The sequence below is a fragment of the Colius striatus genome, chromosome Z (assembly GCF_028858725.1).
Source record: "Colius striatus isolate bColStr4 chromosome Z, bColStr4.1.hap1, whole genome shotgun sequence".
NCBI classification, from domain to species: Eukaryota; Metazoa; Chordata; class Aves; order Coliiformes; family Coliidae; genus Colius; species Colius striatus.
Genome location: NC_084790.1, coordinates 5,685,321 through 5,701,372, shown reverse-complemented (window position 1 = coordinate 5,701,372; position 16,052 = coordinate 5,685,321). Strand labels below are relative to the sequence as shown.

General features: G+C 42.1%; 1 protein-coding gene across 2 annotated transcripts in view; it reads left to right on the top strand.

Moving 5' to 3' along the window:
* The first annotated feature begins 936 nt into the window (after positions 1 to 936).
* SPOP (speckle type BTB/POZ protein) overlaps positions 937 to 16,052 on the top strand; it is a 30,419-nt gene continuing 15,303 nt past the window's right edge. The window contains exons 1-2 of one of the 2 annotated variants that reach the window (XM_062018662.1): positions 937 to 1,089; positions 15,751 to 15,940. In XM_062018662.1, coding sequence (XP_061874646.1) covers positions 15,863 to 15,940 — 78 coding nt within the window. In that variant the 5' untranslated portion in view covers positions 937 to 1,089; positions 15,751 to 15,862. Of the gene's footprint in view, positions 1,090 to 1,555; positions 1,865 to 15,750; positions 15,941 to 16,052 lie in introns of those variants that run through there. The other variant, XM_062018661.1, reaches the window with a different exon arrangement.

Genomic DNA, 16,052 nt, shown 5'->3' with positions numbered 1-16,052 from the left:
CCCTGAAACTTGGCAAGAAATTGTCATGGTGCACAGTGTGGGGAGCCATTCTTCACAAGCGCTGGTGACCCATGCACTGAAGTGGCCCACAACCCACCCTGACGGGGAGAAAGGAGAACTGCTTGCATTTTCTCTACATGACATTAAGCCCAGCCCTAAAAGGAATGGTGAGACCAGGCCCTGCCACCACAGCAAGAGAAACGTGCACCCTCTCTCACCTCTCCTAACACCTTCTCCTTGGGTGAAGGTGGAGGCGTTCAATTTTGGGCCCCTCACTGCATGAACAACATTGAGGTGCTGCAGCACTGCCCAGGGATGGGCAATGAAGCTGGTGAAGGGTCTGAGGCACAAGTCTGATGAGGAGCGGTTGAGGGAACTGGTGGTGTTAGTTTGGAAGCTGACAGGAGACATGTTGACTCTCTACAGCTGCCCAAATGGAGGTTGCAGGGAGGCGGGAGACAGTCTCTGCTCCCCAGTAATGAGCAACAGAACAAGAGGGAATGACGTCAGTTTGCACCAGGGCAGGTTTCGATTGGAGGAAGAACTTTTTCACTGAGAAGGTTGTCAGACACCGTCCCAGGCTGCCCAGGGAGACGGAGGTGTTGAAAACGAGGCGCGGCTGAAGGACACGGCTTAGTGATTGCAGTGTGAGGTTAGCAGCTGCATTTAATGATCTTAAAGGTCTTTTACAACTGTAATGACTCTACAAAACCGAAAATAAAACCCACAGCTCCCCGAGCCCCAACCTTCCACGCAACGGCAGAGAAAGCGTCCCGGGCAGGACGTGAAGGCGCGGGGTGAGCCCAGGAGCCGCTTCCCACCGGCGCCGCGAGGCCGCGGCCGCGCGCCCCCTCAGTCGACGCCCTTCGCGCCTTCCCGCGCGCCCCGCCCCGCGCACGCGCAGTGCTGCGTCACAGCTCCCCTGGCGACCGTCGGGTGTGGTGGCGAGCCGCCGTGTGTCAGGGTAGGGCCGAGTGAGGAGGCCGCAGGGGCACGGCAGGCAGCGGTGGCCTCCTCAGGTGAGGTGAGAGGGGCCGTGCGAGGGAACAGAAGCAAAAGGACTCGGGCGAGGACCGCCAGCCTCCGCAGGTACGGGGGGAAGGTTGTGTCGTCGCACGCACCCCCCCGCCGCTTGCCTCTGCGAGGTGTTACGTGGGGCAGGTCTCCGTTGTTGCTGGGGCGGCCCTGCCGCACGACCGGGAAGTGAAAGACCCGCACGGGCATGCCCCCTCCCCCCGCCCCGGCGGCTGTTTCAATGGCAATGCGACAGGAGTGGCTCTTTGCCACAACGTGAGCTGCGACACTTGAGGCGGCCCCCAGGCGCACGGCGCATGCGCCACGGCGCTGCCAGCTAGTGAGCGGGCTGTCGGGGGAGAGCCGGGCGCGCATGCGCAGCGGAGCGGGGCGCGCGGAAGCGACGGCGCCTGCGCGGGCCGGCGGCGGTGGGACCCTGCGCGAGGGGCAGGGCGCGTGCGCGGCGGTTACGCGCGGGGGGGGGCGCGCAGCTGGGGAAGGCGGTGTCAGGAGCGCGCCGCGCGTGCGCGGCCGGGAGGGGAGCGCTGGGAACGGCCATATCCTGCCCGTTCGGCAGGTCGGCGCCTGCGCTGAGCGCTGCTGCGGGGACTTGCGCGATAATGAGCCTCTACATCGGCTTTGGGGGAATCGGAGTAGGAAGACATGCTGCCAAATAGTGATCTCCAGCTACGGGTGTTCTCCTAAGGGGGCTGCCAGCGGAGCGGGGGACGGAGTCCGGGGCGCCATCCCCACCCGCCGCACCTGCTTGGGACAGGGGCTTGTCGGGCGTCCCAGTCTGCCACCGAACGGGGCTTCTTCCGACAGTGGGAGTCACTCATCGGGCCAGGAGGTAAGGGCTGTGGGTTGGAGTTGAGAGAGGGATGGGTAGCTCGGCTGGAGAGCCGGGTGCGAGGGAGGGAGCAGGGCCTGAGGAGGGGAAAGGTGCGGCGGGGAGAAGTTGTGGGGAGGCCTAGCTATGTGATTCCTGGAGACAGATCCCCAGGCAGGGGTAGGGGTTCAGCGGGTTGTCTGGAGCTGACTGTGGAAACACGAGTGGGAGAAAGGAAATGAGAGCTGAAGTGGCAAAGTTGAGATGACTAACAACATAACCAAGTAAGGGATGACAGGTTGTGGCCTTGCCACTAAGGGCTTTGAGGCACGTTGCTAAATCAGGAGGGAACTTGGGCTCATGTGAATTAGACCCCGAGGTGTCTGGGGTCAGTGCTGGCATTTCTTAGCTGTGTCTCAGGCCTGTAGTGGTGTGTAAAGGAAATGGTGCATCATCATGCAGTATGGAAAAGCAAAAGGATTCCCTTTCACAGTTAAGTGTGTCACTAATGCGATCTGATAGCAGAATGCTAGTGCGTGCTACAAGCATTGTCTTAATTAGTGATAGATGGTGTTATAAAGGTAAAGTATTATTCCTGTAGTGTTTCTCAAGCTGCTTGTGAAAGGGAATTGTCTTTTATGTGACAGGAGGTTTTAGAGGGTAGAAAAATGTGGAAGGTAAGATTACTTGTTGTAATTTTTCCTTAACTCGGCCTTATTAATATTGTTTACATTTGTGATTGTAGAGCATCATTGTGACATCATGCAAAAGAGTACTCATTGTTGATTTCCTTTTTTTTCCTTCATCCTTAGAGTTCTAAGTGTTTATGACTGGGTGGCTTGATATGAAGCCCTATAAAAGTCTGAAGAATTACACTACTCTTTATGCTTTATAAAATAGAACTCTCTGGTTATTAAAAAAACTCTAAATTAGCTAAGTAAAACATACGACTGGCCTGCTTCTTCTTCAGTAACATTTTCTAACCAGAAGCCCAGAATGATTTGGTTTCGTTTTGTCACTTGTTTCATTGTGACCTAGAGAAAAAAAAGTTTGAGTTTTTTTCCTTAGTGGTACTTTGTCGTGGATGGGCATCAAGGTGAAGACAACGTGACAGAAATACACTGCAAGCTGTCATCCTGTCACTATATCAATAGAGGACAGTAGTATGAAACTGTACCTACCTAGTAGATCCTAGAAACTACTATAAATTCTGATACACTAGTTTACTTGTGTATAGGTACCACTGTTGTGAAACTAAATGTGTTTCCTGCTTGAAACCTCCAGGATTTACACATAGGTACAGGTCAGGGTGGGAGTTAAAATGGAAAGGGTTTTGGTCTGACATATGGTCTTGTTGAGTGAGCAGCACCATCACTGATGGCACAGAACACGGTGAAGTGCCTAAAAAATACCTTTTCATGTCTAACTGATCTTTTAATTTGCTGATGGAGGCAGTACCAGTGCTGGCAATAGTTTCAGATTGATAGGCCTGATAAATATCAGAAACTTTTCCACTCCCCAAAGTCCTCTCTCAGTCAGTTTCTACTGAGCCAGTTTGACCAGTGTAGGGGAAGGTTTAGGGTTAATCTCTGAACTGTAGCTGAGCCTCTAGACAGACCTAGTGTTCAGTATGTACTGTGAACTGAATTTGTTGCCCTGTGTGATTTTTTTTTTTTTTTTCTAGTTACCAATCCAGTTTACAATAAGAGGGACTTACCAGCTTTATTCTTGGCACACACTTCTGTTTATCTTTTTACTCATAGGGTTTCATTGCTGTTCCACTGCTTGTCTCAGTATGGACCTGTAAAGTTGAAGCTTGAAGTTATCTTGTTTCAATTTTTCCTGGACATTATTTTTGCTAAATTGGGCGTAAAGCCACGAGACTTATCTATTTCTTGTATGATCAGGAGCTGCTGGTGTGTTATTGATGGCATTCTTAGTTCCTAAGTAGTTTTGTAAAATTCCTTCTCCCCTCCTGGCTTTGGCTCGATTTTCTGCACGATTAGAGTATTATGTAAGATTTTGCTGTATTCCTCCAACCTCTGACTTCTCGTGTTTCCTACTCAGCAAAGAGAAGAAATGCAACAAAAATGTGGGGTTTTTTTTATAGAGCAAAACCAATACCAACCAACCAACCAAAAAAAAAACCCAACAAAAAACCTTTTTTGAAGATGTTGCTTCTTGATTCTCAGTCCATAAGCTGCATTGTGCCATGTACTTTGTGATTGAGACACCCCTTAAAGCATATGTTCCAAGTTCCAGAAATGCACAGCAGTAAGGGAAATTAGCATGACACTTAAATGTTTGTACCTTTGAGAAGGCAAAAGAGATGTTGTTTTTCAGAAACTGTATCTGTAAATATATTAGAACCTCTTTTTACTGTGCTGTCTTGTTAACTGTCCCTCTCCTGAACTCTGTAGGAGTGTTTTGGGAGGAAGGAGTTGAGTGATTCTGAAGGTCTGTATTTCTTTTGCTGATTTACATAGCTGGGAAATGTGTAGCTCCCTAGAAGTGTAACTCGTGGGGGTTTTGTTTAGCTGATTTTACCTCCACATTTTTAGGACTGAAAGGATGCAGAACCACTGACTGTGTAGCAAGTGCCTGGAAAAGACTTATGAGTTCGTTTTTATACTGTGAGTAAATCCTTTGGCTACAGGCAGGAGTTGCACTGTTGGCTTCTGTGAGGTATAGCTGGCCTGACAAGTCCATGAATCATTAGACATCCAGAGAGTTTGTGAAGTCAGGACCATGGGAGGGATTAAACACTCCAACACTAAATCTGTTAACTGGAAAACATTGTTTTGGCCACTGATGTAGGAGTTAGTAAGATACTAGTGACTTTAGATGCACTGACTAGAGAAAATAGTGTTAAAGTTTTAATATTGAAATCTCAGTTCAGCTCTTACCCTGCATTTTGAGTCTTATTCAGTAGGGTGTATTATGTGACTGTGGACTTGAAAAATGGCTTTTGCTAGACCTATAACATGTATGTTGTGTATTTTTAATTGAGTCTGATGTGATACTTGGGCTGTGAATCATGTACAGTAACGTCAGTGCTGTAAAAATGGATCCAACTTCTGATAACAGACGTAATTTCCCAGCAAAAAAGGATGCCCTTGTGCACACCTTTAAGAGACAGGCCTACAGAAAAAGTCAGAATATACATTTGAAAGTATGCAAATTTTTAATAGGAATCTCACAAGTTCAGTAATGCTGCTTATGAAAACTACTGCAGGGTTTAAAATTCTAACCAGTTCTTACCTAGTCAGAAACATGTCATACCGTGTGAACTTACAGACAATAGGGTACTTAAAATGATGACTGATAGTTTAAAAGTACTTTGAATCACTATTTTTGCTTTGGAGTTAGCTAGTCACCCTCTTGAGTCAATAGAGCTAAGCTAGAGTTGAGAGCCTTTCATATTCCTGACATCAGACATGCCAATGACATCTGTACAGCATGAATCTGAAAAGGCTGATGTGGCATACTAAAAATGAAGATCTCTTTTGATGTCAAACAGAACTTAAAGAATCACACTTTTTAAACTAAGAATATACAGGAACAGTACTTGTGACAAGATGATAAACATGGAACAAGGCTTAAACAGGACTGTTCAGCTCTCTTCAAAGTGAGTATGAAGTACCTATATCTCTGTTAGGGCTGTGACAACATCTGATGCTTAGACAAACTTTCATGGGTACAAAAGGTGGTCTAGAAAAACTTGCTGATCTTTGAGCCAAACAAGTAGGAGTTTGCTTGAGGGACTTGATCAGATGAGGAAGTAATTTAAGAATATGTATATTTTGTAAAGTATGACTTTAGTTACTGTCCCACCCACATTCTTTTCTCATTTCTGCAGAAATTTGCTCAACAAAGTTGTAACTGAGATTATAATTGTGTATAGCAACTTTAATAGCAGTGGTTTACTAGTGGGAGACTTCCCAAGATTGTTAAGGTTTTTTTTTATTTCAGATACTAAAGCTAATGAGGCCTCACTTTCTTCTTAAGAAGAAGAAATAATTTTATGGTTTTGTTTAAATTTGCCTTTATCTGGAGAAAAAAAAATAGCTCAGTTAACAACCCAGTTTTGAGACGTGCTTTCAGCAGTGAGAGTGGAGAGCAAGTGGAGACAAATACAGCAAGTCATCTGAAGCTACAGTATAGCAATGCAGAGAAGATGCCTGGCTGACTCCCAAATGCTGCTGCATAAAGAGGCCAGAACAGACACTGACTGCATGAATGGAAAAGTTTTCAGTTAACATGGCCAGAATCATGGCCACAGATTAACTGTGTTAACTGTTAAAGAATGTTGTCATATCCACCCCCCTGCTCAAAGGATCCATTATCTTGTAGTGAAGACATTGTATGGTATCTTCCTCGGATGCATAGAAGGCAGGTTATTGTAGGCTGAGTATCCTGATCTTATAGATCTGATTTGTAATTTGAAAATCAAATCAACACTGTATTGGTGCCTTCATTTCCTCAGCTGCATTTTTTGGTAGAAGTATGGAACCTCAACAGATTGTGCCTAAAAAACACATGTATCAGTTTGATGAATTTCTTAGAAGCAGTTATGGGCAGTAAATGAAATTCAGGGAACAGTATTTCACTACCTCATTTGAGAGGCAAACGATTTTCTTATATCCTGTGAGTTTGTGATTTTTGTTCATGCTGCTTCTTGGGAAGAAGGACAGTGTGTCAGTGTAGGTGTTTTTGAGTCCAGAAGTTTTGAAAATTGCTGTCCCATGTTGTGTTTGGCCTTGCAGAACACTACCTTCTAGCAAGTGAGATTACAATGAAATGTTTTTGTCTGAACTCCCATCGTTTTAATCAGGGAGCACAAACATTACAGTCAATTAACTTCAGCTGTATCCTGGAAATGTTTTGCAACATCATTGCTTCACATTGGTGCCAAGATCACCAAACTTGCAAGTGTGATAAAAGTCCTAGTATTGGCAATAAAGATATACCACTTGTGTGATTTAGAGTTGTTTCTTGGCTAGCAGATAATTCATATTTCTCCATAGATATTACTGCCCAGGATCTTACTGAGTTTCACTGTTTCTGGGAAAAATAGTAGGAAAGGTTTTTTTCAGTTTTTATAAGAACAGAAGAGTTGACAGGAAGAAATCAAAAGCAACAAGAGCTGGTTTCTTCTTTGAGGCTCGGCAAGGTTTATGGATGTGACTTGTTGGTGTAAATAAGGAAACAAATGTGGATATCTTCTGGGAATTTATTTTCCTGTACTTTTACATTTTCCTTTGCTTTTCAAAGATTCAACAAATAGCTTACACAAACAACAGCTTATACTATATCATTAAAATTAAAAGTCACCTAATCAGTTCCCTGTGTCCAAGATACTTCTTTTGAAGTTGGTTGGTTTTTTTACACTTAAAACACAAGTTACAACGTTCATTCGGAAAGCAGTGAAAAGAATGCACCTTGCTGTCCTGCTTCCAAAGTCCCAGAGTGAACTTTCTGTTGGAATGAAGCAAGCGGTTGACTTCTTCTCATGCTGTTCCAGGAGCCTGCGTTTGCATGCTGACTGTGAGAGTGGTTAATTTGGCAATCATATGATCCTTAAATTTAGCAGATTAAACTAATTCTCATCACCATTTTGAAGTCATGCTGCAATTGCAAGTAGGTGAAAGAATCCAGCACTTTGATGTCTAGCTTTGGCAACGGATCGTAATCTCCAAATTGATTATATGAAGGCTTCATTTTCAGAATAATAGTGGCAGAAACTACATTTCAGCTCGAGTTGGTTTTGGTAAGCTCTTAGCAATATTAACACAAGATGGCAACTGGAAAATGTTATATGAGGACTACCAGATGTTTGTATTACTGGAAAGTTGATATAAATAAAAGGCTCCAGAGGGGTTTGTAGTCTCGGTGGTTTGCCAGAGGTCAGATCTGTGATCCCCTTGGAGTGCTTTAGCGGTGCTTGGGACCAGGGCTCACCGCAGTGGATTGAAAAATGCAGTCCTACTTAATTTTCAGTTTTTGCTTGTTTTCTGATTAGACTTCGTACCACTTAGGCATTTTCTTCCAGTTATTTTCAGCTCCCCAGGAATCTGTTGGGATTTTAGAGGTGTGAGGTATTTCTAGCAGTATGTCAGACTTAGAGGAGAGAAACAATACATAGAGGGGAAGAGCCTCTGCTACTGCCAGACTGCTCTGAGGGTGAGAGGCTTCCACAGAGTGTTAAGAAGTTTTCTGGGAAAGAGTAGTTTTCACGTCTTTATCTTTTAATTTGGAAAATGACTTAACATTTCATAAAAGTGCAAATATTTTCCTTTAGAAACAAAAATCACTAACTTGGCAACTGAGTAATTTGACAAGCAATGGGTAACAATTTACCCTACAAGTAGAAACTGAAGCTGTAAAATACTTTTTACTATTTGCCTGTGAGGAAGAATCTAAAGTAAGAGAGTTCATGGGCAATAATGAAATCCTTCTTTTCCAAAATAGAGTTTCTTATTGAAGACAGAAGTCAGGCAGGCTGATTGTTTCTGTAAGATTTTTCCCTAAAAGAGGAGAGCAATGAGCAGGAATGGCTTGGCAGGAGGGAAAAGAAAAGAAATGAGGAGGGGAATTTGGAGAAAAAGAAGTAAGGGATTTATTTGTAACACACTTATGATCTGAATTTTAAAATCTTGAGGAAGATTAACTTCTGAGGAAAAAAAATCCCAAACCAGTCTTAAAGATCAGTTGTAAGCTTCCTAGGATGTACCTCAAGAGGGTTAAAGATTGGAGTAGAAAGAGTTAAAAAGGCAAACACCTGGTGAAAGTAGGAGTGATGGCTTAAAAGCAACAATAACTCTAAAGTTAAAAAGCTTTGTTTGTTTCTGAGGAGGAATTTACTTTTTATATTTATTGGTGTAGCAGTAATTCTAATATACATTTAGTAATTCATAATTGGGGTTGGATGAAAGGGGGTACAGTTTTCTGCATCTGTTAAAACACTGGTGTGAAGCACTCTTAGAAGAACAGTAAAAATATGACTTAATGACTGAAGACCAGAAATTTTAAGTGGAGAAATTGTTTATAAAAGCAGAATGCTATTTAGAGAACTCCTGACTGCTTCTTACCACTAACTTCCTCTCTCTGTCCTTGGTTTAATCTTAGCTGTTTGCTTTTTGATCTGTTGTTATTTAGGGAGGAGGGGGAAGGGTTGGTAGGTGGTCTACAGCTCAAGAATGCTTCTTTTCAAACAGAATAGATGTGAAACTTGTAATTCTCCTTACAATTATTATGTTTCACTGGCAATTGTCCCATCTCTTAATAGCTTCATAGCAATTATAGCTTTGATAGATGACCAAGCCTTTTACTTTTTTTTCCCTTTCCTTTGTTTTTTTTTTTTAGAACTGATTTAAGTGTTGATTTAAGGAGGAAAAATTAAAACTATTCCAAGAATGTAAAAGAAACTCTTAGTTTTGGAATATTTCTCAAGGTGGAACTTTTATTATTGAATTCGGGTGAACTGTCAAAATTCAGTGTGTTTTCTGATAACTATCTCTTCATTGTATTGACTGTGTTGAAAATGATTTTTCAAGGTAATATGATCTGTCATCTCAAAAAAACCCAGTAATTCTGAAAGTTCCAACTTGGTGAGTTTTCTGTAGTAAACTGAATTAAGGTGTACATGCCTGCCTTAAATAAAATCTTCCTTTTATGCAGTGTCCAGAGGGCCCTGTTGTAACCTCAAGGAACCTTCTGTTGTGTACTTGGCAACTATCAGGTGCAATAAAAAGAAAGTGCTCAGCCAAGTTCCTGAATGATGCTGGTGGTGTAATGGGGGCAACTTACAAACTGAATTTGGAGTGATAGTATCTTGGAATCAAGAGAAGAGCACAGACTGTCAATTTTGAGAGAGATATTTTGTGCTGTATTTTAAGGAAAACAGATTCTCTGGATTGTTACTGTCTCCCAAATGAGAAGCTGTAGGTCCTTTAGCCTGGTTTGTGTCTTCCACTGGGTGCCAATTGATTCATTTTCTCTCTGGGTTATGATTGAGTTGATTTTCCAGCCTGTTCTCTTGTGACCGAAGATTGTAAATGAAGCTCCAGGTGTCATTTTGAGTTCATCAGTTTTTGTGGCACACGACGGGGTACGGGTTTGGATGTAAGAGCACAGAGGACAGAGGAAGGTGTAATGCACACACTCCTGTTTTTCAGGAAGTGTTCAAGCTTAAATCACCAACAACTTCTGGCATAAGTTACTCTTCACTCTAATTTGGGTACAGTTAACTCTGCTTATATCCCATTCATGTTACTCCTTTATAGTTTGGGTTTTTTTCCCAAGTAATGATTGGCTTCTTATTATAGAACTGTTCACATTTATTTGTTCCAGAAGCTTTTGTAAGCCATGCCTCCTTTGAAGACTCGGTAGATTTTGGTATGGGTCACTTCCATCTTTCATAAGTGTTGATTTCTAATCTCAGTCTATTTTTATTGCACAGGTTGTTTGCTACCTTGATGCAGTCTCATCTACACCACCATGTTAATAATTAGGCAACTTTGTGTAACCTCTGAGGTTCACTGTGCCTGACTTTCAGGCTGCCTTTGTAGCTAGGCAAGACTTCCTGCCCTGTGAGGGAGATGGTGACAGTTGTTAGCTGGGACCCTGTGAATGATTTACACATCCCTGCTTTCTTCTGCGATATGCCAAGTAGGAAGAATGATATGACAACCTGTTTAGTGCATACTTTAAAATCTGAGAAGTTTTTATTCATCCTAGCTAGATAGCGTTGTATTCCACTTAGCTCTTTCAGTTAACTTGCCCATTTTTCTTCTTTCTCTTTTTCTTCCTTTACACAGAATTCAGACCTTCCATTGTCCTTTCCAATGCTTTGAAGAATGCAGGAAGATAATGGTCTTTTTCCTGTGCTTCCCTATCTCATCCCCTTGTTTTATTGTTCCAATTATCTTTGTCCTGCTCCTTTTCTCTGCACTCTGTGCTGTTCTTGGATAGTGTTTGATATGTTGCTGGTCCAAGAAGCAACCACCTCAGTTTTTGAAACATTTAATTAAAAATATACTTCTTTTACAGACTTTTGTAATCTGGCTTTTGCTGAGTAAAACTCACTGAGAACTAATATGCTTGGAAACTTCTGGTGTAAACCAGAAATGGTGTGAAAAGGTAGTTGGTTTTTCTTGAGAAATAGAAATTAACAGACTGTTTAGCATAAGTATAGTAATTTTGAGGCCCCTTGTAGAATTATTTGTTGAGCTGGTATTCCTCACGTCTCTCCAGTCAGATCTCAGCTGCTTGTAGAATAGTTTTAGCCGTTGGTTCCTTGGTCTTGCCAAGTCGGGAGGTAATTATAAGAACATGGTGGAAAGAGAACATTTCCTGTACTTCAAAAGGTCCAATCTGGCTCTGGTTCTTAGATAAAATGTCTTCATATGGAAGTGGTTGTGAATCAGGTGAGAAGTATTCTTTTTCTTTAATCTTAACTGTCTCCAGAGACAAGTGCTGGTTTTTATTTATATCCAAGGACGTAAGAGACTCTCAGACTGTACATGAGCTCTCAGGGGTCCATAAAGTAATATTTTGTATTTTGTTTCCTTGATATTTATGTTTTTACCTTCAAGTTTGTCCCTGCTGCTCCTGGTCAGAAAAAAACTATGATACCCAAACTATTTACAAAAAGTTTTCCTAAAACCTCTGACTGCAGTGCTTTTCAATTCACTCCTAGTTCAGAGGTGGCAGCCTGTTAGTGAGAAAGTGTGAACTGGTGAAGTACTAAGTGTTCACGAGCAAATAAACACCAGTGGTGCCCCTCTGGTTTCAGAAACTTTACCTTATGTCAGCTGTGATTCCTTTTAAAATGTGTTTAATATTGGTCCATGCCAGAGGAGTGATTCAGCATGTGAAGGTGGATGAGCACACGCCAGTTTCTAAGCCACACTTCTGAGGGTGTATTTAAGTGACCTTTTATGTGCCTCCTTTCTTTTTTTGCTTGCCAAACAAGGCAAGCAGCAAGTTTTTCCTTACTGGTAATGTTTGCAAAAGCCACTGATAGGTATTACCCGTTTATTCCCATTATGACCTGCTACAGCAGTAAAAGTACCAGTGATGTTACTTGATGACAGGCATTTGATGGTTGATGGCTGTATTGAGCTATGGCTATGTTGCAGTTTAACATCTATTTAAACTGTATTTAACTGCCTCATGATTCTGTATAACTCCTCACAAATCTGTAGAAAGCTCTGACATACCAGCCTGGAAGTATTTTCCAAATAATAGGAAATCTTTAAAATCTTATACCTTGGTCCCCTTTGGGCTGTTTTAAAAGCTTAACGAATGACATGCTGGCACACAGCTATTCCATTAGCATCTTGTCATAGCTTTTATTACCTACCACCTGCTTATCCAAGCCATCTCAGAGGAAAGAAGATATAAAAGCAACAGTTACTCAGGGGATATTAAATAGTCCTGTGTATCCCAAGCTCATACATTTATCTTGCCTTTAGACCACAGAAGCTTTCTAAAACTTCTTTGCCTATGTAAGACGGAGGCAATCTTTAGGTACATCTTAAAATCTTGTTGAAATACAGAACGTTGGTGTTGAAGTTTCAATTTTTGCATCGTTTGATCATCTGTTTCCTTTCTCAGTTATATGATTGATGGCTACAGGCTTCCAGGGTTTGCTCCCATGAAAGGTGCAGGAATTCAGGTTTAACTTACACTCCCCATCTAGGACACTCTTCAACTGCTCCTGATGTTTCCATGGGCTGATGAATTTGTCTTGTAACCTAAGTAGTAGTTCTTGTTTCCTTTTTCACTCCTCATCAATCCCCCATTTTCATGCCATACAGGGAGGTGTTACCACTAAATGTACCAATTTGTCTTCAAGATGGACCCATTGGAGTCTTTCAGATGTGTAATTATCTTTAGTGTTAAACCACATCTCTAATGTGTATGTGGAGACACTTAATTGCTTCAGTTTACCTGGAAGTAAAACTCTTCTAATAAGTAATCTGCATATTGTTGATAAGGAACCAATTTCCACATAAGGTATTTATCTAAACTGTGCTGGATCTGTGCCTTGAATTATTTCAAAGCCAGGCAAGGAAAAGAGTGTTGTGGCCTCTGAGTCATGGGAAGATGCTGATGGGAGTTGTTCCTGACCCTCTGGCCATTCTTCACTTGGAGCTTTAGGATGTGTTTCAGTGGTGGGCTGTGCCCAGAATCCCTGGTAGGAGGAAGACCAAGTAGATGGTTGTGGCTTGAGGTTTAATTCACAGTTCTGTCTTGGCCAGGTATCTGGAGAAGTCTATGGAGGGTGGTAGTACAGAGAACTCAAGTTATTCCAAGCTAAACTGGTTTTGCATCTTTTCCTTCTTAATGCTTCTTAAATGGAAGTTGCATTATTTCCCATTCTGCCTAAGGAAGTATTTTAAGAGAGACTGGAATAGTTCTGTGGTGCAGGTAGTTTGAGTTCAAAGGTGCTAGTTAAAAATCACTGAAACTGATTGCAATTTTAACAACAATGAATTGTACCAAAATTTCATGCCTCACCCATGTTTGTTTCATTTGTCATACTTTCTCCTGGTCAAACCTTTTCCTTAGGCTTAGCATCTTGTTGCTCAGCGTGCAGAGAGGTTGTATTCCATGAGGAGGTGAGCTTGAGAAACTTCATCCTATCCCTGGATGATTATTCTCCTCTCACAAGTTTGCATCACAATTGTTTGTCCCTGTGCTGTAAAACAGGTCACCAGAATAATGTGGATTAACAGTAGCTGTGACCAGAACAACATAGCAGCCTGGGTGGGGTTGGGCAGAGCTTCTGTGAACTCGGAAGGGAATGAAAAAGCTTGAGTCTCTTCTGCCTGTAGACTGAAACCAGCAAAAAGGCATCACTCCCCCAGCTGTGGAGAGAAGGTGTTTCTTGCCACTTGTGCTAGAATTTCGGGTTTTATCTGTCCCCCAGAGATGTACGACTGGAGACACTGAAGCAGAGGCAAGACTGAGTATTGTGCATGGAAGAGCAGTTACCCAAGTATTCAAAACTAGTGTCTGCTAATTTTAGCTTAATTTGAATGACACAGAGTGATACAATTGAATTTCTTTGGAAGAATGGGAGTGATTTTAATGTAACAAAACCTGCAGCAGGTACTTACAGTGCATATCAGTCCTTTTATCTTTAAAATGTAAAAATTAACACTTTACAACCTGTATTGTTTTTTCTTTCTTTCTCATTGAACGAGCCCAATGAACTGCAAATACAAGAAGTCTGTAGCCTGGTTTGATATGAGAGCAATCGGTTTTACATCAGTGCTACTTGCCTGCAGTTTGGATCTTACAGAGTTGTTTGTTTTTTTCTGTTGAGCTACGTGTACATCTCTGCAGAGTTCAATACTTCGTAGCTCCTCATAGCCAGTATCTCTTGTTCAGTGTTTACTGGACTCACTTGTGCTTTTTTTAAAGGAAACCAAACCTGAACAACCCCCCTGCCTGTCTCCCCCCCAACTCTTGTGTTAGGGTTAGATAATCTCTGTTCACTGGTATTTCCAGGTACTTTCTGAAGGTGCATAGAACTGAAAGCAGAGAGGTGAATGGGGGTGGAGGATGATGTGAACCTTGCTTGGGAGAGGTCTCCAGGCAGCTGGAACCTGCACTCAGATCTAGACCTGCCCTGCAACCGTGCTTCAAAAGTTCAAGTTGTGTTGATAGAGGTTTTCGGGAATTACGTGCACATATATTGATGTGCTTATTGTGAACATTGTGCTGCTGGCTTGAGGTGTGGGATTTTTAGGTATGTACTCTGTGCTTTCCACCATTTCCTTTCAACAGCTAGTGATTTGGTCTTCATAAAGAGCATTAGCCTGTCTCCCCGATGAACCTCAATATCATCCTTTATATCTAAAGCAGTTTGTATTGCAAGGTAATGTTTTCTGTCTTTTACTTGCCCTTTTTAAATCCTTTAGAGTTCACAGCTAACAGCAATGGAGTTCTTGTGGTTCACTGGCTGTCTTATGCAGTGAGAGGAAGGCAGATAAATATCACCTGTGAAACAGAAAGTGTTTAGTAGAAGACTAAACTGTAAGGCATGTGATGCTTTTATATCTGCCAAAGTTATGACTCCTACTTTGGAGGCTCATCTTTGAAGACGTTTCTTGTATCTGCCTTGGGGATAAGGCCTCAAAACAGAGATGGGCTGATTATTCTGTTTTGTTTTAAAACCTTCTTTCTGCTAAACAAGGTGCTGCTTTTATCAGTTATGCCTGTGTGTTTGTGCAGATGCATTGCAGTGGTTTTAACCCTGTGTATTCTCTGCAGATGGCAATTTGACCTGGCACTAGAGTTGGGAACTTCACTAGCATATAAAAGCAGTGGGAATTTCCCTCTGGCCAAAGAGATTCAGCTGAACTAGAGAAGTCATTATCAAAAGTTTCCCTAATAGTAAGACTTGAAGAGAAGTTTTAGGTTATAGAAAATAGTTCTGTTGATGTCCCCAGAATGACACCGAACCTGGGATTTTGTTGTCCTGTTGAGTTTGGGTTGCTATCTGTAGTTTCTTCAGAAGAAATTCGTGTGTCAAATTAGTTCTCTGTTAGTTGGAGACTCTTAAAATGAAAATAGAGAGTATGTAATGAGCTAAAATGGTAGCCTCAGGGTGAAGTAGTAAATCTCAAGTCAAGTGAGGAGTCTCCTGCTTGAGTCTTGGACTCTTTAAAGGAAATTACGTGCTAAGATGATTCCTATCAGGAGCTGCATATTGAAAGAATGAGTGGAGGTGGTATATCCCGTTTTCATAAAACATATGGTAACACTTGAAAATGTTTAAATGTAACATTGTGTTTTGAAGGTGCTAGGGGGGAGGGAGAAAGCGTGCTGGCTTTAACTCGTGCCTCATAAGATTTAACAGCACTCCTGAAGATTTTTTTCTTTGTTCTTAGGGTGGTTTTGGTGTTTTTTTTCCCTTCTTCGTTCTGAGGACTGACAAGGTGAAGGTCAATTCTAAATTTCTTCTTTTGAGTTGTGAAGTTCTGTTTAATCTTCAAACTGGCGATGTCAAGGGTGCCGAGTCCTCCTCCTCCGGCAGAAATGTCGAGTGGACCTGTAGCAGAGAGCTGGTGCTACACTCAGGTAAATACACACTGTGCTGAGATATTGTTGACATAATATGATTTAGAATCTGTGGTAAGAAGTTTATTCTAAACAAGTTTAGAGTCTGGATTGTGAGGTCATGTCATGCTTG